Source organism: Cervus canadensis, chromosome 12, assembly GCF_019320065.1.
Source record: "Cervus canadensis isolate Bull #8, Minnesota chromosome 12, ASM1932006v1, whole genome shotgun sequence".
NCBI classification, from domain to species: domain Eukaryota; kingdom Metazoa; phylum Chordata; class Mammalia; order Artiodactyla; family Cervidae; genus Cervus; species Cervus canadensis.
Window position 1 is genome coordinate 53,239,064 of NC_057397.1, and position 24,980 is coordinate 53,264,043.

Here is a 24,980-nt window from a genome sequence, read left to right on the forward strand (position 1 = left end):
GTTGGCAAGCCTAGTCCTTATAGGTGTTTGGGTTTATGATACTCTGGCAAGAGGAGATGGCATGGCCCTCATTTCTCTTTTTTTGTAGGTTAAAATTGCAGTGTGAAATTTATAGCTTTTATGAATAGAGGTATAATTTTCAACAAGTGAATGCTCTCCATGCATCATATCTGCCCTCTTTTTTAATGAGGATTAAAAATTTTTATTTACCTTTCACAGTTTTAGGATTGCATAAGAAAATGAACTTTTGTTGCTCACTGCATATTCCTTTAATAATTACTAATATTATTAGCCAATACACCTTCTTTTCTATGACTTTCCCATTTGTAACATAATTTGGAAAATTTTTGTTCTGAAAATTTTTTTTAAATTGTAAATGAGATCCATAAGTCTTTATTTCCACATCTTTTACTCCAGGAATTTTTAGCAACAAATTGCTTCTGAATCTTAACACTCAGCAAAGATTTACGCCTCTAAAATTTAATTAATTGTGTGTGTGCTGTGCTGTGTACTTAGTCACTCAGTTGTGTCCAGGTCTTTGCAACTCCATGGACTGTAGCCCACCAGACTCCTCTGTTCACTGGGATTCTCCAAGCAAAAATACTGGAGTGGGTTGCCATGCCCATCTCCATGGAATCTTCCCAGCCCAGGGATCGAACCCAGGTCTCCTGCATTACAGGCAGATTCTTTACCATTGGAGCCACGAGGGGAACCCTGTTTAAATTATCTGAAATGGATTATGCTAAAACACTGGTGCTGTATCCTAGTTTTAAGTTACTCTTTATTTTCTGATCTAGACTGAATATCAAAGACCTGAGTATTTTTAGTAAATTAAGTTAAATGAAAGCTGTTTGAGTCAGTTTAACCAGTGTGATCCAAATAAAGGGCTTATATATCTGTAGTTTTGGGAAGAGGGCTTTAGATTTTTTAGTAGGCTGGATGGATATGTAGGGTATAAAATACACATTATCTAGTCCTCCAGAGTATTCAGAATCTAATTAATTATATGGCTTCAACAGGTTCCAGCAACAGATAGAAATGCTTTGAGTTCACTCTGGGGAAAACTGGCCTCTGAAATCTTAATGCAGAATTGGGATGCAGCCATGGAAGACCTGACACGGCTAAAAGAGACCATAGATAATAATGTAAGTTACACCTTTTTAAGGTGATTCTCTGAAATTTCTATTTATCCTTCATACTTCTTGATAGGAAAAGCACTGTGTACTTTTAAAAGGAAGGAAGAATGGGAGGGAGGAAGACTAAACTAAAATGTTGACCTGACTTAAAAATCACAGTGGGTTAGTGGGTTGATTAATTTTACTGAATCTCCTTGAAGAAAATTGTCCAACATCTTTTGGCTCTTAGAGAAAATAACTCAGCTTTCATTTTTGTTAGAGCTATAATGCCTCTTTTACCTGTTTCAGTTGAAATGACATTATACTCTTAGTGCTACCCTTTATTGAAAGTCGTATGTAGAAGACATTTTTCATCTCCTTTTAGTGTTTAATAAAACCCCTTTTTATGGAGTATTTAATTTAGCGCTTGCATTTAAAAATATTTTCTGAAATGAGTGTAACTTAGAGGCTCTGTAAAATTGGCTTAGTGGACATTGTTGAATTTGTCTCTGAGAACAGGGAAATTTTGAATGTCAAGGGTCATGTGGAGAGCAGAGTAGTCTAGGGGATTGGACTTACCATTTTAACTAAAATTCCAATATCAGCAATGTTTATTCCCTTTCCTCTTTCTCATATATTAATATTTCCTTTGTATACATTTTTTAATCCTTTAGTCTGTGAGTTCTCCACTTCAGTCTCTTCAGCAGCGGACATGGCTCATACATTGGTCTCTGTTTGTTTTCTTCAATCACCCCAAAGGGCGCGATAACATTATTGATCTCTTCCTTTACCAGCCACAGTAAGTTATTTCACTGTATTTTTTAAAATATTTATTTGTTTATTTATTTGACTGCACTGGGTCTTTGTTGTGGCATGGGGGAGCTTTTAGTTGTGGCATGTGGGATATAGCTCCCCAACCAGGGATTGAACTGGGTCCCCTGCATCCGAGCTGCAGAGTCTTAGCCATTGGACCACCAGGGAAGTCCCCACTGTATAATTTCCACTTTAATTATTTGAAATGAAATGGAATTTTCAAAATTTAAAATGTACTTCTCTCTAACATTTAAATTTGTTTTCATGTTTTTTTCCCCTCTTCATGTGGTAGATGTGCTTGTTCATGGAAAAAGCTTACATATAACTCTTAAGTAAATTATTTGATAAAAGTATATTCCGAGCCCTTTAAAGTGCTCTTTAAGTGTGGTCCCTGGGCCACCAGCATCAGTATTTCGCAGAATCTCAGGCCTTATCCTAGAAGAACTGAATAGAATCTTCCATGTAACAGTAATCCAGGTAATTCATACTTGCATGAAAGCTTCAGAATTAGAAAGCTTTAGGCTGTATGATTTGGAAGGAAGATAATACATCCCAGGAATCCCTTTTATATCATCTTTGCTCTATCATCCAGCTTTTGGTAACAAGAAATACACTGCTTTGTGAACTATACTGTTCTATCATTAGGTAGAAATCATTTTTTAAAATTTATTCTTCCATTTGAGATAAATGCCTCTGAATCTTCTGCCTGTTATTTCTTAATATTTTGGTTGGAGCAACAGAAAACAAGACTTACTTTATGAAAATATTTCAGATACCTGAAGATAATTTTCCTTATTTTTCTTTCCTTCAAGCTAAATATCTCTGGTTTTATCAAGTAATGTAGTTTGTTATGTTTTATAGTATTATGGCTGCTGTTCTTAGATAACTACCATTTGTTTATCCATAGCCTTTTAAAAATCTGGATGTTTAAAATTGAAAGCTTATTCTAGAATTTATCTAAGCTTTATAGAAAGCAGTGGCAGTATTAGCTTCAGTGACCAGTGCATATGCTTTTATTAATTTAACACAAGATTGCATTAACTTTTGTTTCTGGGTATGACTTAACTGCATTATAGGCTAAATCACACATAAATTTTTTGAGACATATTTCTTTTATTTTTCACCTAAATTAAGATAGAGATCCTAATACATTTCACTTGATTTCTGCTAATTGTTGTCTGTCAAATTAAGGTTTTAATTTTTTTCTAAAATGTATATTTACTTTACAGAAGTATAGTTTAGGAATTGGTGGTGTAATACCCTTTTAATATAAAATCAGTGAACATTGAACAACCTATTTTTTGTTTTTTTGTGTGATTTTCTAAGTTTTAAAAATAAGACAGTAATACTCTAGCAATATTTTTGCATAAGTTGATGAAATATAATCATCTAAACAGATCACATTAGCAACCATGTTCTTTAAATGCTCAGTTTATTAAGATTTTTAAGACTGAAATATTTGACCTCTTCAGTTAAGTTGTTAACATGAACATCTGAACTTGAAATTTAAGAGAAATTAAGTTATTGGTGGTGATAAAGATGAAAAATATTTGCCAACCAAGAAGTGCCAGTAATTTTTAAATGTAGAAACAGGGAGCCATTTTTAAATGGCATGAATTGTGTTTTCTGCATTAAATGCTAAATATTCCCCTGAATCTGGCAAATAGAAGCACTTTTATCAAAAATCTCTTGGCTTATTTTCTGTATTAATATTACAACTTAAGTTCAATATTAGTGTATTTAGTCAGTATTGCATGATAGTGAAAGTCGCTCAGTTGTGTCCAACTCTTTGCGACCCCATAGTCCATACAGTCCATGGAATTCTCCAGGCCATAATACTGGAGTGGGTAGCCTTTCCCTTCTCCAGGGGATCTTCCAAACCCAGGGATCAAACCCAGATCTCCTGCATTGTAGGCGGATTCTTTACCAACTGAGCCACAAGGGAAGCCCTTGTATCATGATACACTAGTCCAGTTTGTTAAAACTGAACACAGGCAAGGAAGTTTTTGTAACAGGAAATTATTTTGATCTTTCCTTGAAAAAGCAAAAACTACATGGCCTTAAGTGAGGTAGAAGACAGTATATGATTCCAGCATTAAATTTTAAATGTAAATTATAAGAGATAAAATTTTTTATAATTTACATGGTTTACAGTTATTTATTTTATTAGAGATGTTTTATAGCATTCAGGTATGCCATCTCGATTTACAGTAGTTGCTAAAGCGGACATAAAAGCTTGTTTCTATCTGAGCTGCTGTTCCTCCTTAAAGAAACCCTCTTTGTAGGAAATTGAAAGTTGCTCAGTCTTGTCTGACTCTTTGCAACCCTAGGGACTATACAGTCCATGGAATTCTCCAGGCCAAAATACAGGAGTGAGTAGCCTTTCTCTTCTCCAGGGGATCTTCCCAACCCAGGGATCAAATTCAGGTCTCCTGCATTGCAGGTGGATTCTTTACCGTCTGAGGCACCAGGGAAGCCCCAAAATTTTATAGTTGCATACTGTTTGCTGGATGTAATAATAGATTGTAATCTGGAAAGTTAAGTTATAGTACATTTGTTGCATTAAGTAAGCTCTTAGAAAAGGTCAAAAAAGGAAAGTCACTGTGTACTAAAGTGAGATCCTACAAGGATGTTATATTTTTTTCTGACTTTTGGTATAGGAAGCCCACAACAATATTTGGTAGTATTTAGGTGTTTATTTGCAAAGAAAAAAGCTGAACCAGCCTCAAAAAAACTGATGTATAAATTCAACATGCCATCATTTGCTATGAGAAGTGCTAAGAGGACTAAGAACATGAAACATTGACCAGATTGTTCTGACCCTATAGGTTTAATATTTATATAGGAAGCTATGGAGTACAGAAGATTTCTTTATAAATACTTGGAATCAGGATAGAATATTAATTTATGTGACTAGAATGTTTAATAGCACCATCAGATTAACATATCCATTTCCACAATATTTTTGTCACTAGGTCTATCCAGGATCCAGGTCATAAACATGTTTTGATGTGTATGTCACCCTAAATATTTGAGTGGGCTTTTCCAAGATTTGCTTTTTTTCTATACTTCTCTTTTTATGATTCTGTTTCAGATCACTACCTCTCACTTTGCTCCCATCTTCATTCTTTCCCGGCCCCCAATGTTGATTTAAATATTTTTTTATCAAGTTCTCAAGTCTTCCTGATATGGTAGTTTTCTCTTACTAAATTGATGAGTACTACCTATCTTTAATTTTAAACTATCCATGCATGTTATGAAAACAAATGTTTTATGAGAATTTCAAATTCAAGAATTAAGGATATATTTCTCAGTATTTATGGAGGTTAATCAGACATGCATTCAAATGAGAAGAGATTAAAAATAAAATTGTCATGTAGTGTTTTGCCTCCATTCTGACTAATAAACCTGAAAGATTGTCTTAGGAACTTATTAGTATCTCTAAAGTCGTGAGTGGGAGTGTGCACCTTCCCTAAAGGAGCAAGTCTGATTCAGACATTGGACACTGTAATAGCTGGCTCTAATCTTGATACCTGGCAGGTGGGTTATAAGGACAGGTTTTCTTGTACTCAGTTACAGGGATCCTTAGGAATTGGCTTTCCACACTACTCCTTACAGGCAGACTCACTCTCCTGTAGTTTTTGTCGTTACATATGTATCCAGAGAGGAATATTATTGAGCTGATTTAAAAACACATCTTTGAGAAAGTAAACAAGAAAAGTAAAAAATATTCAAACCCACTATAAAAATTGTATAATACAAATCAAGGAGAAATAGTATGGATTCATTCTTGACAACCTTATGGCTTTTATATAATTAAAACTATTTAATTCCTTAGTAGAATCATTTATTATAAATACTAGAAATATAAAGGGAGTGCTTGAGATAGCAGAAAGTTTTGTTGAAGATAAAAAATCAAACTTTTATAAAGGAAAACAATACATAAAATAGATTTGTTTTTTAAATTTTAGAGTAAGATAAAGGTTCATGGTTATATAATTGAAATAACAACTTAGAATTAAGATAGTTAATTATGAAGCTATATTCTGTAAGTCGGCTTAATGCTTTCATTTGTATTTAAAAGTTTTATAAATAACTGAATCAAAGAGATTAAGTGTTGATAATTATGAAATACCTGCCAAAGCAGCACTCAGAAATTAGTTCATAGCCTTGAATACTTGTTCAACTTTTAAAACCTTGATTAAAAGTACAGAAAAATAGAACAAAGGCAGTGAAAATAAAATTAGCAATGTATTAGTAAATGTTAAACATTTGCATCCTCCCAACTCAGTATTACAACTTTAAAATTACTCCAAAATATGGTGCTTATCGTTTTCATTTGCCATAGGGTCAGGTTGCCATCATGTTTTCTTCCTCATTAGTAATGTCTTAATGACATATTCTCATTTTTGCCTGATTATAACTTTTTCATGTGAGAATACACCCAGTTGGCTTGACAGATTATTGTTTCATTCATTTTCCTAGGTTGCATATTCTTTAAGTAGAGTAGGTTTTAGTAAGTAGTGTGTAATTTGTATTTGTGTCTCTACAGTCAGTATGTCTTTTTCAATTGTCATTGATATATAGGAGGTATTAATGGAGAAAGTATCATATTTTTCTGTTTTTAATTTCTGATAGCACAGGAATACAGTTTAATGTGGTTCATTGAGTATATGTTAAATTGATAGTTTATATAGATTGTGATTTCAGGCTTTTTTAAAGTACGAAAAGTACTGTGAAGATTATTTATACTTTTGTCCTTGAAGTGAAAGTTTAGATGCCAGTGCCGGTTGAGTCTCTTACATCATATACATTATCATTTCTGCCATAATTTATTCTGAATCTAAAATGGAGATGATTTACACATTTGAAAAATGTTGAACTTTTAAATGTAATATGATATATAAGATAAGGTATCAAGTGTAAGCTGGAACAGTGTTCGCAGGCTATTAGAGATGAGGCTTTGCCACCAAATGTAGGTGCTATTAGGAAGAAGAATGCATATGTAATACAATGCTCTCGTTACTCTCCAGTTGTAAAAAAAGAAATAAGTTCAATTAGCAAAAGAATGTTTGATTTGTTTTCTAAATAAAACAATGTATATTTCCTGAGAAATTTCAAGTTTTACTGTTAACAGTCAACTAGATTGTGTCCAGAATTTGTCCTCACTTACCATCTGCCGTTATTTTTCCGAAACTTTCTAATTGTTCCTGACAATAAAAGTTTTTTATGCAAGTGTTTTACTTGCTTTAGCTTAGGATGATCTCTAAAAATCCATCCTCTGCAGTTATACTAAGTCTAGCCTTTTTAATTTTTTTTAGCCTTTCTGGAAATACCCTTCTCTTCTTTTTTGTACCAATTCAAAGCCTCCCTGTTTTTCAAGATCCAGCTCAGGTTTACTTCCTACATAAGGTTCTGAATATTGTGCCTGACTTATACTTGAAGTTTAATTCAGTTCAGTTCAGTCACTCAGTCGTGTCCAATCATTGTGACCCCCTGAACCGCAGCACTCCAGGCCTCCCTGTCCACCACCAACTCCCAGAATCCACCCAAACCCATGTCCATGAGTCGGTGATGCCATCCAGCCATCTCATTTGCTGTCGTCCCCTTCTGCCCTCAGCCTTTCCCAGCATCAGGGTCTTTTCAAATGAGTCAGCTCTTGGCATCAGGTAGCCAAAGTATTGGAGTTTCAGCTTCAACATCAGTCCCTCCAATGAACACCCAGGACTGATCTCCTTTAGGATGGACTGGTTGCATCTCCTTGCAGTCCAAGGGACTCTCAAGAGTCTTCTCAAAAGCATCAATTCTTCTGTGCTCAGCTTTCTTTATAGTCCTACTCTCACATCCATACATGACCACTGGAAAAACCATAGCCTTGACCAGATGGACCTTTGTTGGCAAAGTAATGTCTCTGCTTTTTAATATGCTGTCTAGGTTGGTCATAACTTTCCTTCCAAGGAGTAAGTGTCTTTTAATTTCATGGCTGCAGTCACCATCTGCAGTGATTTTGGAGCCCAGAAAAATAAAGTCAGCCATTGTTTCCAATGTTTCCTCATCTATTTTCCATGAAATGATGGGACCAGATGCCATGATCTTAGTTTTCTGAATGTTGAGCTTTAAGCCAACTTTTTCACTCTCCTCTTTCACTTTCATCAAGAGGCTCTTTAGTTCCTCTTCACTTTCTGCCATAAGGGTGGTGTCATCTGCATATCTGAGGTTATTGATATTTCTCCCAGCAATCTTGATTCCAGCTTGTGCTTCTTACAGCCCAGCATGTCTCATGATGTACTCTGCATATAAGTTAAATAAGCAGGGTGACAATATTCTAAAAAAAAAAACTTAAAATTATCTTATTGCACCAACTAGAGTATAAGCATGTTTGAGAGGAGAATTTTATTTGGTGGTTTATTTTATCTTATCCTTTGATCACTAAACACTCTGACTTTTTAATTAAAAAATACTGTAAGAACACTTCCATAAAATTATACAATTAGAGCAGGGTTGTGCTAGAGAAAAAATAAACTTTGTTATTTGACCATCCTGAAATTGCACTTCGGAACACAATAAATACTGAACCTCTTATTTAAAGGAAAAATAATTTTAAGTTAGATTTCAAAAATAGAGGAGGTATAGGCTCCTTTCTTACAAGTTTATAATCCAAACAAATAACACAAGTAGCTTAAGAAAATGTTTAACCAAATATAGCTGTATTGTGCAGTTAAACACTATAAATTTATGACACCATTGAGACCTGGAGAAGTTAGAAGAAGATGAAAATTGATTTGACTTTAAAGTTTTGATTGATAAAGAAGAAAGGAGATGAATGATAAAAAAGATGTACAACAGAAGAGCACAGTGGTTACTGGCAGGCTGTTAAATAGCGATACCTGTGGGGTTTTTTTGTTTGTTTGTTTTTGTTTTTCCTGTAGTTTTTTTATATTTGAACTAAATCATGTAATTACTGATCCTACAGAAGTGTAAACTAAGATGACTTGCCCAGAATCACCCTTAATCCTTACTCCCTTCCTTTTTGTACTAATCAATATAGATAACTTACACCCATACATAGACAGGATCACTTCTGTCCTAGCAGGTAGGAATTCCCTTCTGTGTTTGGAAGTCTACTGTGGTAATGCTGTATACCAGAATCTATGGACCGTGAGCTAAAAATTGTGGTCCATTGCCTTTTTTCTCATGGCCTGCAATCTGAGGATGACTTTTGCATTTTAAATGGTTAGGAAAAAAAATGAAAAGAAAAATATTTTGTGATTTGAAAATTAAGAAACTACAGCTTTAATGTCCATAAGTTTTATTGGAACACATTCATTAATCTATATTGATGTATCTGATCTGTGCATGTGTAGAGATAGATGGACATAGAGAGATGCAGAGATAATCTGTGTCTGCTTTCAGACAGTAATGGCAGAGAAGAACTGCTGTGACGGAGATGGTCATACATTGTTGCCCTCTCCTCGCTTCACTGCTGCTCAGTGCTCTTTGAATCCCAGTGATGCTGCCCTAGTTACCTCGACCTCTTCAAGTGTCATGTGTATCACTACACTGCAACATCTTACCAGTGCATACTCATCATGCCAAAACAACAGGAGAAAAGTGGATTTCAGATGTGCTTAACTTTTAAGGCACAATGCAGTGGAAATATTTTGTTTCAAATTAGAAAGCAAAGCATTGAACTGACAGTGTAGATATGCTAAAAGTTATATAACCAGGCCGTAAGCACTTATTACAATATTCCCAACTGATTACCAAAAGCTCTCAGAAAAATTAGGAAATTTAAAACAATATTGCAGCAGAATTTCCTCACAAAATTAAGGAAAATGAGGCTTCAACCAAAGTAAGTTTCTGAACAGCTCTTTTGTTAACCAAGTGAGGAAAGCCATTTACTACTTCTGTTCATTTGCAGCAGCCAAAAAAGTACGTCCAGAAAAAAAGAATTTGTTTAAAACTTATAGCCTTGTACTGAGAACTGTTCCTCAGAATTGAAGATATTGGAAGCAGCAGATCAGTTAAAAAATAAAATATATGATTTTTTAGTGATTTCTTAGATTCTGTTGATAGATGTTTATCAATATGGCTAGTTGTTGGTTTGAGGAATCACTGTTGGATTTGAAGTGTCTGAAGAGCATGCCTTTATGAATAGTTTGTGGAACAACTACAGTTGAAAATATTTTCAGAGTTAAGAAAAGGCTAATTTAGTACAACCTGAAGTGGAATCTGCTAAACTGTGTTAAAAATATTGGTGGCAAATATATGTGGGGGAGAAAATTGCTTCTTATTGGACAAATTTACAAAGCTTGTGAAAATGTGAGGTGTTGAAAGCCTATAGTTATCCATTGCACTATACATTTCCATGTATTTTGTGGAAAATTCCTGAATCCATGGTATATTATTAAACCATTAGCATCAGCAGTGAACTTCATTTTCTCTTGTGGGCTTAACTGTTCTTGGTCCCTGAATTTTTGTTTGATCGATAGAATATCTTGACTTTCCCTAGTACCACAATGATAAAATGGTTTTGCGGTGGCAAAACATTTATTGTGACTTTTTCTAGGTTGGAGTAAGATGGACATTTTCCTCAACAAAAAATTTTCCTCAACCACTATGAGCAAGCCCTGAATGGCTCTGGAAATTAAATTTTGCTGTAGACTTAATGTTTCTTAATTCAACCTGAAATTACAAATCTGAACAGTACTTACATGCAGACTTACACTGTAGCAGGCGTTTGATGATGAGTAACATAGCATGAATCCTAAGTAATGTCTAGCTGCTTTAACCTTTCCTGTTCTTTCAAAAGTGTAAAGAAGAAAGGAGACCTTCATTCCCACACAGATTTGTAGCAGACACATTTTTTAAGTTCAAGTTACATTTCCAAAAAGTTTTAGATCTCATTGTAAGTACAAAGGAAGTTTCTGTGTATGAAAATCCGTCTAACTGTGCAATTGAAATGATTTATTTGCAATGTAATGATAGCTAAAAGTCAATATCAAAAGATCTTAACAGAATTCTATAAAAGCCTTCCCCAAGTGATAAATATGCTAAATTAAAGTCTTATCATTGATACCAATGTTTGGTAGTACCTGCATACATTGAAAAATCATTGTCAGGGGTTAAATATGTAAGTAAAATCTTGTTGCAGATTAGCATTAACAAATAAACATTTGTAATAAATTTTAATAGGGATCTCTAAATTTGAACCCAATTAAGCAAAGTTACCCTATTAAGGGAATTTTACTGTTTTTATTGGTAGACTTGAATTGTAAATATTTGTAGTCAACGATTATATTTTGAGTTTCTATAATAAAATATTTTAAAAATTTGTTTTATTTTTATATAGGTGCTTGATTAATATTCTGAGTCTTGCCTCTTGACTTGAAAAACCTAAAATATTCATTATCTGGCCCTTCACAATAATTTTCTAACCCTGCTATATACTCACATAGAGAGAGATGATTTCTTAAGGACATCATTTTCCAATAAAAACAGTGAAATTATACATAATGCAATAATATAAAGAAAGGATAAGTTAAAAAGGGGCAGTTTACCATCATGTAAAATAAATTTTAATCTTGTATGAATAAATCTATGAATGAGTTCCATAAATGTATACTAAAACTACCTACTTCAAATCTGATTAAGAAAACCAATCATGGTCTCCTATACACCATGTCTCTGGTAAGAGTATTGAGGCAGTCACTTGTGCTGAGTAACGAACATTGCATTTAAAATTTTCTGCCTAAAACTCAGACTTAATTTTTCAGATAATGAAGCTTTTAGCTGATTTATTTAGTTATCTTTTCTTAGAAATTGTTTTGTTCTTGAGTTAATGTGGGTTATTTTTATACCTTGCCTTTTTTAGAGGGAATTTAAAGAGGACTAAGTGGAACTAGATTTTATCTAAATGTTAGGTTATTATCAGATTCTAGGGTCCTCTGATGAGTTCAAACAACATTTTATGGGGTATCTACAATATGACAAAGTATAGAGATTTATTAACATTATAGTCTGGGAGAACTTGGGAAATAAGGTTTCCCTGCTGGACCTTGAAGAATGGCTAGAATTTAGACTTTCAGGGGGATGTGTTTGGGAGAGCAGTTCATGTGGAGTGAGCTTTAAGAAGTGAGGAAAGCAGGAGGCAGTCAGTGGTGTGCTGGGAGATAGAGCTGAATGGGTACTTTGGAGCTTGAAGATTCAACTCAGAGAAATGGACTTTATTGACAAATATTTTCAACCTGGTGCTCAGAGGTTCTTACTGGATAAAAATTAGGGAGCTTTAAGAGGAAATTGAGCAGGAAATACAGGATAAGCACCGAATGACCAAGGGTGGTCAACTGCTGATCATCAGAATAGTTTCCAGTCTTCCATCCCCTGAAGTTAATTTTTTTAATTTAATTTGTGTAAGCGCATGATTCTCTTAATTACGAGGAGTGTTTTGCACATAGCTTTTCTCACATTTGTTCTTACAGGTAAATGAAATCTTTTGAAACAGACTGATGCCTTGTATAAGGGCCTTTCAAAATCCTTTTACTCAGCAGTGGTAATAGAATTATTTACCTCTTGAGTCTCTTATCTCACTCCAAATAGAGAAATACCAGCTGGCATTCTCACCATTTAAACTTTTTCTTGGTGAAGATGGCCCTAATAATACTTACTTGTAATTTTTTTGACAACCCTTGGTTACTGAAACAGTGCAGTCTGATGGGCTGCTCAAGTGTTTTCTTTAAATCACAGATGATTATAGATCTAGAAAAACTGGATAAGTTATTAAGTAAATTTCATATTTTTATTTAGGTACCTTAATGCAATTCAAACGATGTGTCCACATATTCTTCGTTATTTGACCACAGCAGTCATAACAAACAAAGATGTTCGAAAACGCCGGCAGGTGCTAAAAGATCTGGTCAAAGTTATTCAACAGGTAAAAACTAAAATCTTATTGATTTTTAAAATGTGCCTAAACTTTAACCTCTTTTTCTTGAAGAAGTAGGACTCTCAGGTCTTAGGATGAAAAAAGGGAAAGTGAAAGTCGCTCAGTCGTGTCCGACTCTTCGCAACCCCATGGACTATACAGTCCATGAAATTCTCCAGGCCAGAATACTGGAGTGGGTAGCCTTTCCACTCTTCAGGGGATCTTTCCAACCCAGGGATCGAACCCAGGTCTCCCACATTGCAGGCAGATTCTTTACCAGCTGAGCCACAAGGGAAACCCAAGAATACTGGGATGGGTAGCCTATCCCTTCTTCAGAGGATCTTCCCAATCCAGGAATTGAACCGGAGTCTCCTGCATCGCAGGCAGATTCTTTACCAACTGAGCTATCAGGGAAGCCCCTGTTGGTAGGGTAAAAATCTTTAAAAAATAGGAGGAAAGTATACATGAAAAGAGCCCCAAATGGGGCTGCCAAATACACTGCCTTTCAGTTCAAGATATATTTATGGTAGATGTGGCATGAATGAATACTGCTCTCTGCTAGCTGGATACTTAATATACATGGTGTATTAGTGTTGCTCTTACTGCAAAGAGTAAAGGAGATATGGAGCCTGGAATTTTTTTTTTTGAAGGGCACTACCTACATAATACCAGAGTAGTTAATCTTTACATAATTTTAATAGTACCCATGTTGTGCAAAAGCTATAGCACTACTGCTTGGTTTTTAGTGAATTTCTCGACAAAAACTAACTGTGGGTTCAAAAAGAACTTAAATATTTATTTTATCTAAGAATAATTTAGATAGAAAAAGGCAGTTTTATTCATCAGAATATGAATACACTTGGAGAAGTTCATCACTGTTTATTGACTAAGGGAGACTTTTGGCAGTAGAGGAATTTGAAAGCTTTTGGAATGGTTCTAGGTTGACCATTTAGAGAACTTGGTTTAGAAGGCATTATAAAGTTAAGATTATAAAGTCAAGTGGCCTTGAATTAGGATATGAGCAATTGCTTTGAGAAGATAGTACTTGGTAATTTGTTAGAAACTAATGGTAAGAGAGAAGAAAATAGGAAGATTGGGGGCAGCCTACTACTAAACAGTGTTGAATCAAATCCAGCTTAACCTTTGACTTAATTTTACAGGAGTCTTACACATATAAAGACCCAATTACAGAATTTGTTGAATGCTTATATGTCAATTTTGACTTTGATGGGGCTCAGAAAAAGCTAAGAGAATGTGAATCAGTAAGTATAAATTTTTGCTACAAATTAATAATAATTCTTTAATTTGGGGGTATTATAAGAATTAACCTAACAGGGTTAGGTTTTATTAATTATATCAGAAATGTTTATTAATCTTAAAATGGCACACCGTTTAGAAATGTATTGGGTCGAAGACATTTTTAATGTTATTACTATGCGTCTATCCCTTTTGTTAACAGTTGGTTAAAACATTAAGCACTTTATAAATTCACGCATAATTTCATGTCTTATCCTGAATGAATAGATACGTGAAATGCTTTATATGTATAAGCAGATTGTATCAAGTTTTACATCACAGTTGTGATTCCAGCTTATTCCATAATCAGGCCTAATTTAAAATTTTTCTTATGATTGTATTTTAACATTTGCTATAAATCAGTCAAGCTAAGAGTGAATTTTAAACTGTCTTCTGTTAGCTGGCAGAAACTAAGGTACTGTCAGAGCATCCAAAAGAGTTGGGTTTACGGTCTTTTTCTTTAGTTAAGTTGGTTTGCAAGTTTTGAAAAACTAAGAATTACCTGTTAAATGCATTTACCAAATCTGTAAATTGTTAGCTCTTGGTTTCATTTTTGAACACAATTACTAGCCCAGAAAAGGGAAGAGTTTGTTGAAGGATTAAGATCTTATTTGTCTAAGGAAAAGAAAATTACGTAAGTATACCTTTAGAGATGATTTTCAAACATTGAACAAAATTTGTAACAACTTGTGTATATGTGGTGTAATAACTTGTGTACATGCAATCAAATGTGACATTATTAAATATTGGTGTTTATTGTAATACTAAGTATCTATGCTGTACCAGGCAGTGGGGCACTTGGTTGCTATTCTTGAAATTAAAATATTCTCTTTTAATTATGATACATCTGTGAAATAGGTGTCACCCTTTGAATTTTTTTCTCCTGTGGCTTTCCGGTCTACTTATTATCACAGAAGTATGCATATTTTTAGTCCATATCTACTTTAAAAAGCTGGAAATACATTATTTACAGAGCATTTATGTAAGTTAATGACAGGACAAAGCTACTTTGTCGTAAGGTTGTTTAGGTCATCAGTTAGCCTAGGAAGCATTATAGTTCTTAACTCTTTTTCTTGTAGCTTCATCTTTGCATTGTTAGAGACTTGAACATAGTGTTCTAAAAAGTGCTATGAAGTAGAACCTGTGATATTAGATGAGAGAGTTGTTGTGAATGGAATAATGAGTAAAGAACAAAGAACGTATTTGAGACAAATTTTTAAAATTGCTCATTGGCACTTAATAATTTTTTTTCTCTTATATTTTATTCATATAGGTACTAGTGAATGATTTCTTCTTGGTGGCTTGTCTTGAGGATTTCATTGAAAATGCCCGTCTCTTCATATTTGAGACTTTTTGTCGCATCCATCAGTGTATCAGCATTAAGTAAGAATACTGATTTAATCTATACTTTCTACTTTTAAATTCCTATAAGCTTTCCTTTATTGTAAAGTTACACTTACTAGGATTCCAGTTAATTGTATTTCTATTTAATTTCTCTGTGCTATAGTAGAAAAAGGAAATGTCATAGTGATTTATTAAAAATCCTAACTTTTGTTTGAATTCTGGGATGCTTCAGATCCTTCTTATTTTCCATATGTGTGGTAAAGCATGATTATTGAAAATTACTTCAAGGCAGTATTATGATTGTCAGAGAGTTACCTTTTAAGAGAATACTATTGTATCATTACATAGGGAGAAAAGAGCAATGACCAGTTTTAGAATGGTTTTCAACAGGAGTTCACTTAAGGAATTAGTCCTTAGTAAATTGGAAATGCTGTTGAAAAGACCACATTTGGTAATTATTTTAGTTAATTGAATTTATTTTATTTAATTATATATTTGAATTCTCATAGTAAACTCCTGTGACATCCTAAAATGTTGAAACATGGAAAAGTTATGGAGAATTTCAGTTGAAATTTTCTCTGTTGTGTGAGGAAATTGTTGGGAAAAAAATTGTGAAACTTACATAGCTTATTAGAAACTGATTTTATGTATTAGAATTTGAAAAATAGCAGTGCCCCTTGACCACAGATGAAGTCAAACAGTAAATGCTCCTTAAATGTTTAAAAACTTCCTACGTTAATGTTTGCCTCTTAGGCACTGTATGTACACCAAAGTTGTTCTTTAGTGCCTTTTGTTTTCACTAAGCCATCCATTCTTGCTTGCCTTATTTTAGTGGGTTGTCATTGAAGTGGTTATTCAGAGTTAGAATTATAGTGTGAACATGGGTCTTTTCCTTTGGGAGTTGAAGCTTTGACCTTATTTAGTACTTTATTATAGCTAGCAGACATACTGATATAATTTTAAAAATATGGTTCCCGATCTAGTTCCCTTAAGGAATACATTGAAATTCCTAACAGTCATTAGTCATGAAATGCAGTAGTATCTATGTAAGTATACATACTTATGTATATGCACAAGCAGATAAAGGAAGAGCCCTTTCCCCTTGTTTTGCCTGTACTTCTGTTCAGCTTTCCTCCTGACTCGGTGGAACCATATAACTGACTCTGGAAACCCAGTTTTATGAAACACTGATTCAGTACAACTCCTTTGTTTTGTAGCTCCCCCTTTATAGCTGAGAAACTGAAGGCTCAGAGACATTAAGCAGCTTAGAGCTTACTGAATGCAAGATTCTGAGCTAATAGTTCTCTGACATTCATTGTCTTGACCCTGGTTATAAATGCTTTCTTTTTCATTGTGAGCAATTGATATTTTTAGAAATAACCGATTTAGACTAATTTGTCATTAGTGTATCATTTCAGCCAGAGGATAAAGATGGAAAAAACCATGAGTCAGTGTTTAATTTTTTGTCCAGAATCTGTAGAGTTTTGTTTTTTATCTTATAAATATAGATTCTCTGAAGCCACTACAAACTTTCTGAATCCAATTTTCCGTGTTATGCTGTGTAGGGCTTCTGTGTTACACTAAATAGGGCTACTTTACTGTTCCAGTTAGGGTGATTATTCCAAAGCACATCCAAGATTGAGAACCATTGCATCAGGTCACAAAATTTTTTTTTTTTTTTTTACAAAATTTTTTTAGGCACATAGTGATAGCCTGCTAGGGTAATGGATTGAAAAATGAGTGATTTAATGTTTTTAGTATGCAGTGAATTAACAGGGTAGAGGACAAGTATAATAAAGTACAGCTTCATGTGAATAAACAGTTCTTCTTAGTGCAACAGTGATATCTCAGATTGTAAGGTTGGGGGGTGGTACCGGAGAGTATGGGGCCCAGTAGGACTCATTCCAGTGGCCTAGGCTGCTTCATGTTTTTAGAACTGCTTTAAGGGGTTAGAAATATGACTGAGAATAATGTTAAGCATCTAAGTTGGGCTTTTATAAATACAGCAAATATCTTCAGTCAGACACCAGGGACTTGGAATCCATGATAATGACCAAACTAGCTATTGTTTACATTCATACAGTACATACAAAAAATTATTGTTCTCTAGTTCAAAGGTTTTTAAACCTAGCTATACATCAGAATCATCTGGAGAACTTAAAAAACCACCAATAACTTAAACTTAAGAATGGATTTTTCTGGCTTTACCACAGACCTTCTGAACAGAATCTCTGGGATTAAGACTTGAGAATCTGGTTTAAAACTTCCCAGGTCCAACCCCTAAAAAATTAAAGCATTCTCAGAATGGGAAGGGGCAGATCTCAGCACCTGTAATTTTCAGAGCTCCTCTCAATAATTCTGATGTAGGAATTAATGAAGAAATCCTCTGTGCCCTTTACAGTTTCCTTCAATGGTAACATTTGGTGAACCATAGTAAAATACCACAACCACCCTATTGATGTTGATACATTCAGATATAGAACATTTCTGACACCACACAGATTCCTCAGATTGCTCTTTTCTACCCATACCCACTTCCCTCTCGCTCCTTATGAACCCTTGGCAACCACTCATCTCTTTGCCATTTCTGTAATTTTGTCATTTAAAGGATGTGCAAAACTTTTTAAAAAGTAGTGTTCAAGGTAGTCCTCTTCTTTCTGAAAAGGATAAATGAATATGATACGGATTATGATCTAATTAGTTAAGAGCAGTTTAACTATGACAGTTTTTGAAAGAAAAAAATATTACAGATGTGAATGAGTGCCAGGCACTGGATAGAAAGTAGAGAACACAGCCTCAGAGCTTAAAATCCAGAGGAAGAAACAGATGTTAAATAAAGATAAGATTATAATTAGGATAGGCATTTTGAAGAAAAATACGGAGTAATTAGAATAACATGGACATAATTTGTATATAGAAAAGTCAGAGAAGTAATTTGGATTGAAGTTTCACTGAACCCTGATAGCTCTCTAAAATATCTTCCATTATATACTAAGAATAGACTCTTCCATCGTATACTAATTATGACAGATCACTCCATTTACTAGTTTACGCTGGCCTATCTCTGCTTCTAATTAATGTAGTTATTTGACATTTGATCTTTTTTAGGGCTGGGGGAAGGATTTGTCTCTGTCTTCCTTTCTTTCCCCTAGTGGACACATATCATGCTATTCAGCATTATAAAACCCATGGTTGTTTATTAAATAACCCTTTCCATTTGTGATTTGGAACATTCTCTGTTGACAGGATTCTTCACTAAATGGCACATGTGATAGTCTTATCTTTATAAAAATGCATATTAAGAATGTTTTTATCAGTTTATACACAGCCCTATAGATTTATAGGATAAGTTACAAATCTGTTTACCATGAAGTATGCAACATCTGTCAAAAAAGATTACTGTGGTGGGATTTAATTTAGTATAGCTGAATAGTTTATCAGATATGGTGTGTCTGAAATTTAAAAGCTGTTCTGGAATAATTCTTGGACCAGTTTTCAGTTGCAGATAAAAAACAAAGTATGGAAGTAATATTTTGAATGTGTATGATAAACATGTTGGAGCATACATTAATATAATTTCCCTATGGGGGTTAGTTTTGGCTTTTCACAAAAGTATGTATTTGCCAACTGCTCTTGCATTTAAGTTATGAAGTCATTCCACTTTGCTTATTTTATTCAGTAACATTTGAGATCTTAATATTTTTCTTAAAGGCTTTATTACCATATAGCAATTTATACTTAATTATATTTTGATATTAGAGTTAAAAGGTGTGTTTCCAGATGGAGATATGTTAAAAATAAACAGCCATTATCATTGTATTTCTGTGTTAATTGTCAAGTAATATAGTGTCATTTTTTACCATATGAGATGTTGGTAGATTCAGTGAGAATTTTCATTTGTCATACAGAGCATTTCATTTCTCAGTTTTCTCCTGTTTTTTTTTCTCCTATTTCCTCCTAATCTTACAGTTAAATACAGTTTACACTTAATGCTTACTTTTTAATTACTTGTCATAGGATATCCTTATAAGAGACTGGAGCTCTTTGGATATATAAAATAGTTAGCCACAGTCTTCAGTGGAAAACAGGCCAGAGATTTCCATAACTTAATGGCTTAAGTCAGTGTTTTTTTAAATAAATTGCTTATCAACTAAAATTTGGAAAGCCAGATTAAACAGGTAATTGATAAGCTTCTGAAATTCTGGACCCCAAATCTTTATTGGTTAAAATACATCAGGGTAAGGGCTATGGAAGGGTTCAGAAAAAGGAGACTGTCAAAAAGATTAGTCATTGAAAACCTGGTAGACAATCAGCCTAGAGTTGATGAAAGCCTAATTTGTTCTCTAGATTAGATTTATATACCTTATGTTCTTAGGTGGGATGACTGATCTTAATGCCTTCCCAGAAAGAAGAAAAGTATCTGATTTTGTGCTCAGAGTTATGGATATGTTTTACTAATGAAATTGAATAGAGGATAAAATAATTTTTTTTAATGCCTTAAAATAGCACTTAGAATTCTGTTTTTTTCCCCTCTGCCCCAAAGGAATGAAGGCTTCCCAGGTGGCAAAGTATTAAAGAATTTGCTTGCCAATGCAGGAGACACAGGGTCAGGAAGATCTCTCAGTCAGGAAGATCACCTGAAGTAGGAGATAGCAACCCACTCCCAACATTCTTGCTTGAAAAATTCCATGGACAGAGGAGCCTACTGGGCTAGTCCATGGTGTCACAGAGAGTTGGACGTGTCTGAGCATGCACACACATGCCAAAGGAATGATTTGCATATTTATTTAGTCAGTTATTACTAAGCTTTTCCTTTATGGTACTGACTTTGTATTTTATTTAAAAGTTCTTTCTCATAATAGGTTTATATGCGATTCACCTATTTTCTTCTAGGACCTCTGTGACTTTATTTCTTCTGTTTGAATCCATCAAGGACTTATTTGGAAACAGAAAGTAGCTCCTCTCCCTGTCCCCAAAATAGCCAACATGACTTATTGAAAAGCTGTTTTTTCCCACTTATTTGAAATGCCATCCCTATTGTATTTGAGATTATTACTTGTTTATGGGACTTTTTCTCAACTCTTTAATCTTTTATTAATTGTGTGTTAGTGTCTGAACTTAACATCAAATAAGTGCTGAGTTAATTTAGCACCTTGTTTCAAATAAGGTAGATTTGTAGTATGTTTATCTAGTATTCAGTATTTTGTTTTCTCTGGAATTGATAATTGCCACTTTCCCACCATTTGCTTTGTTGTTTTCCTTAATGACTTTTTCATTAATTCTGCTTCAGACTCTTTGCCAGTTTATAAATCTCTTTTCAAAATCGATTATTCTATCAGTTTTATCTTCCTCAAAAAAAATCTGGACTTGGGCATAATATTATGCCTTCCTTTATTATCTTACTTGGCAAAGCATATTCTTTAGTGGCTTTAGAAGGTAGGGTACTTTGAAGGTAAACTTTTTTCACATCTGAAATTCTGTGTTTTACTTTCATACTTAAGTAGTGGTATTGCTAGGCATGGTACTCTCATTTGAAAACTACTCCAGAATTTTTTTGTAGAAGTCAAAAGACTTTTTTATTTTTTTAATTCCTCATTTTTTATACCAGAGAAGGCAGTGACAACCCACTCCAGTACTCTTTGCCTTGAAAATCCCATGGACGGAGGAGCCTGGTAGGCTGCAGTCCATGGGGTCGCTAAGAGTTGGACACAACTGAGCGACTTCGCTTTCACTTTGCACTTTCATGCATTGGAGAAGGAAATGGCAACCCACTCCAGTGTTCTTGCCTGGAGAATCCCAGGGACGGGGGAGCCTGGTGGGCTGCCATCTGTGGGGTCACACAGAGTCGGACTCGACTGAAGTGACTTAGGAGCAGCAGCAGCGTCTTTCATGCAGGAGTTTTGTTTTCCTCTCTAGCAGTGGGGAGGGGGGAGGGTTTTTGGTGCCCGTTGTCTGAAATTTTACAGTGATATGCCTTTCTATAGGTCTGTTTTAATTTTTCATATTTATTGTTGCTGTTGGTCGCTAAGTTAGTCCGACTCTTTGCAATCCTATAGACTGTAGTATGCCAGACTTCCCTGTCTTCCACTATCTCCTGGAGTTTACTCAAGTTCATGTCCATTGAGTCAGTGATGCTTTCTAACCATCTTATCGCCTGCCACCCTCTTCACCTTTTGCCTTCATCTTTCCCAGCATCAGGGTCTTTTCTAATGAGTTGGCTCTTGGCATCAGGTGGACAAAGTGTTGGAGCTTCAGCATCAGTCCTTCCAGTGAATATTCAGGTTGACTTCCTTTAGGATTGACTGGTTTTATTTCTTTTTAAGGAGATCAGCTCTTCATATTGGACTCTTTAAATTTAGAAGCTCATGGCCTCCAGGTCTGGGAATGTTTCTTGAATTAGAGTTATTTAAGTTTCTTCTTTATGTTCATTGTTTATTCTTTCTGGAACTTCTGTTATTCAGGTATTAGACCTCCTGGATCAGACTTCCAATTTTCTTATCATTTCTCTATTTTCCATCACATTATCTTTGTTTTCTACACTCTGGGAGATTTTTCCAGAGTAATCTTCTGTGGATTAAAAATAGTCTCTGATGTTATTTTTCAGTTTCCAAAAGACCTCTGTCACTGTTCTTTTTCTGAATATTTTTTATAGCATTCTGTTCTTATTTTATGAATGCAGTTCCACAGTTTTTAATTTTACTAAGGATATTAATGATACTTTCTGTTGTCTAGTTTTCTTAAAATTGAGATATAGTTAACATATAGCAGAACATTAGTTTTAGGTGTATGACATAATGATTTGATATTTGTGGATATTGTGAAATGATCACCTTAATAGGTGTAGTTGACGTTCATTGACACACAGTTGCAATTTTTTTCTCTTGTGATGAGATTTACTGTTAACTGTAGTCCCCATGCTATAGATTATATTCCATGGCTTATTGATTTTATAACTGGAAGTTTGTACCTTTTGACCCTTCATCCAGTCCCATCCACCTCCATCTCTTCTTTGTATCTATGAGCATTTTTTGTTTTGTTTTAGTGTCCACATATAAGTGAGATCATATGGTATTTGTGTTTTTTTGGGGGGGGGGTCTGGCTTAATTCACTTGGCATGCTGCCCTCAACATGCAAATAGTACAATTTAATTTTTTAATGGTTAAATAACTGTGTGTGTAATCACATTGTCTTTATTCATTCATCCATTGATGGCCGCTTAGGTTGCTTGGTATTATAAGTAATGCTGCAGTGAACATGAGTTTACCTATATCTTTTCAAGTTAGAATTTTCATTTCCTTCAGATAAATTTAAGTGAAATAGCTGGGTCATACTGGGTTCTATTTTTAGCTGGGTTCTATTTTTAATTGTTTGAAGAATCCATTTAGTGTCTTCCATAGTGATTGTACCAATTTATTTGACTACCAGCATTGCATCAAGAGTTTCCCTTTCTCCACATTCTTGCTAATACTTAATTTCTTACCTTTTTAATGATAACCGTTCTAACAAGTATGAGATGGTATCTCATTGTTTTGATTTGTGTTTCTCTGATGATTAGTGATGTCAAGCATGTTTTCATGTACCTCTTTAGCCCTCTGTGTGTCTTCCTTGGAAAAATATTCAGGTCCTCTGCCCATTTTTCAATCAAATTGGTTTTTCTTTTTTCTTTTTTTGATACTATTAATATGTGTTCTTTCTATATTTTGGGTATTAACCCCTTATATATGTGGTTTGCAATATTTTCTCCCACTTGATAGGTTACCTTTTCATCTTGTTGATAGTTTCCTTTGCTGTGCATGGTCTTTTTATTTTTAGTTTGATGTTTATTTTTGCTTTTGTTACCTTTGTGTTTGAGTTTATTTTGGTATCAGATGTAAAAAATCCTCACAATGATGGATGTCAAGAACTTACTGCTTGTGTGTGTGTGTGTGTCTAAAAGGAGTTTTATAGTTCCAAGTCTTAATGTTCAAGTCTTTAATTCATTCTGAGTTAATTTTTGAATATGGGGTGAGGACTGGTCCAGTTTCATTTGTTTGCATGTAATTGTCCAGTTTTCCCAGCACCATTTGTTGGAAAGAGACTGTTCTTTTTCCATTGTATATTCTTGCCTCCTTTGTCATAAATTAATTTACCATATATGCTTCAGTTCGAGCTCTCTATTCTGTTCCATTGATCTATATGTCTTTTTATGCCAGTAGCATACTGTTTTGATTACTATAGCTTTGTGATATAGTTTGAAATCAAGGAATGTGAAGCCTCCAGCTTTGTTCTTTTTTCTGAAGATTTGGGAAAGGCTGTTTGGGGCTTTGGGCTTCCCTGGTGGCTTAGATGGTAAAGAATTCACCTGCAGTGTGAGAGACCTGGGTTCGATCCCTGTATTGGGAAGGTCTCCTGGAGGAGGACATGGCAACCCACTCCAGTATTCTTGCCTGGAGAATTCCATGGACAGAGGAGCCTGGTGGGCTACAGTCCATGGAGTTGGAAAGAGTTGGACATGACTGAATGACTAAGCATGCATTTGGGGTTTTATGTATTACCTAACATATTCAAGGACTTCCCTGGCAGTCCAGTGGTTTGATCCCTAGTTGGGGAGCTAAAATTGGACATCCCTTGGGGCCAAAAAACCAAAACATAAAGGAGGAAGCAATATTGTAACAAATTCAAGACTTTAAAACATGATCCACATTAAAAAAAAACACGTTGAGTATCTTGTGTCACTTGAGCAGGAGAGCTTTTCAACTAAAAGGTGTGAATAAGGGATTTACACAAAATATTTAATGTATCTTTATTTTATTGAAGTATAATTGATTTATAATGTGTTAATTTCTGCCGTACAGCAAAGTGATTCATTTCTATATGGGCTTCCCTGATAGCTCAGTCGGTAAAGAATCCATCTCCAATGCAGGAGACCAGGGTTCAGTTCCTGGGTGGGTAAGATCCCCTGGAGAAGGGAATGGCAACCCACTCCAGTATTATTTTATTGAAATATAGTTGATTTATAATGTGTTAATTTCTGTACAGCAAAGTGATTCATTTATATATATATATATAAAATTGTAACATTCAACAAATATATATATATATTCCTTTTCATATTCCTTTCCTGTATGGGTTATTATGGGATATTGAATATAGTTCCCTGTGCTTTTTTTTTTTTATAGGACCTTGTTGATTATCCATTCTCTATTTAATAGTTTGCATCTGCTAATCCCATATTCCCAATCCATCCCTCCCCCAGTCGTCCTCCTCTTTGGCAACTGCAAGTCTGTTCTCTTTGTCCTTGAGTCTGTTTCATAGATAAATTCATTTGTGTCATATTTTAGATTCCATATATAAGTTATATCATATGGATTTGTGTTTCTCTTTCTGACTTAATTCACTTAGTATATCTCTAGGTCCATCCATGTTGCAGCAGATGGCATTATTTCACAGTCTGCTTTTTGGCTGAGTAGTATTCTATTGTGTATATATACCGCATCTTTATTCATCTA

The 24,980-nt window shown here is 34.5% G+C and overlaps 1 protein-coding gene across 1 annotated transcript in view; it reads left to right on the top strand.

Moving 5' to 3' along the window:
• EIF3E (eukaryotic translation initiation factor 3 subunit E) overlaps positions 1 to 24,980 on the top strand; it is a 48,952-nt gene that overhangs the window by 17,127 nt on the left and 6,845 nt on the right. Inside the window, exons 6-10 of the mRNA XM_043483491.1 lie at positions 1,020 to 1,145; positions 1,790 to 1,914; positions 12,735 to 12,861; positions 14,013 to 14,114; positions 15,422 to 15,531. Coding sequence (XP_043339426.1) covers positions 1,020 to 1,145; positions 1,790 to 1,914; positions 12,735 to 12,861; positions 14,013 to 14,114; positions 15,422 to 15,531 — 590 coding nt within the window. The remainder of the gene's footprint in view (positions 1 to 1,019; positions 1,146 to 1,789; positions 1,915 to 12,734; positions 12,862 to 14,012; positions 14,115 to 15,421; positions 15,532 to 24,980) is intronic.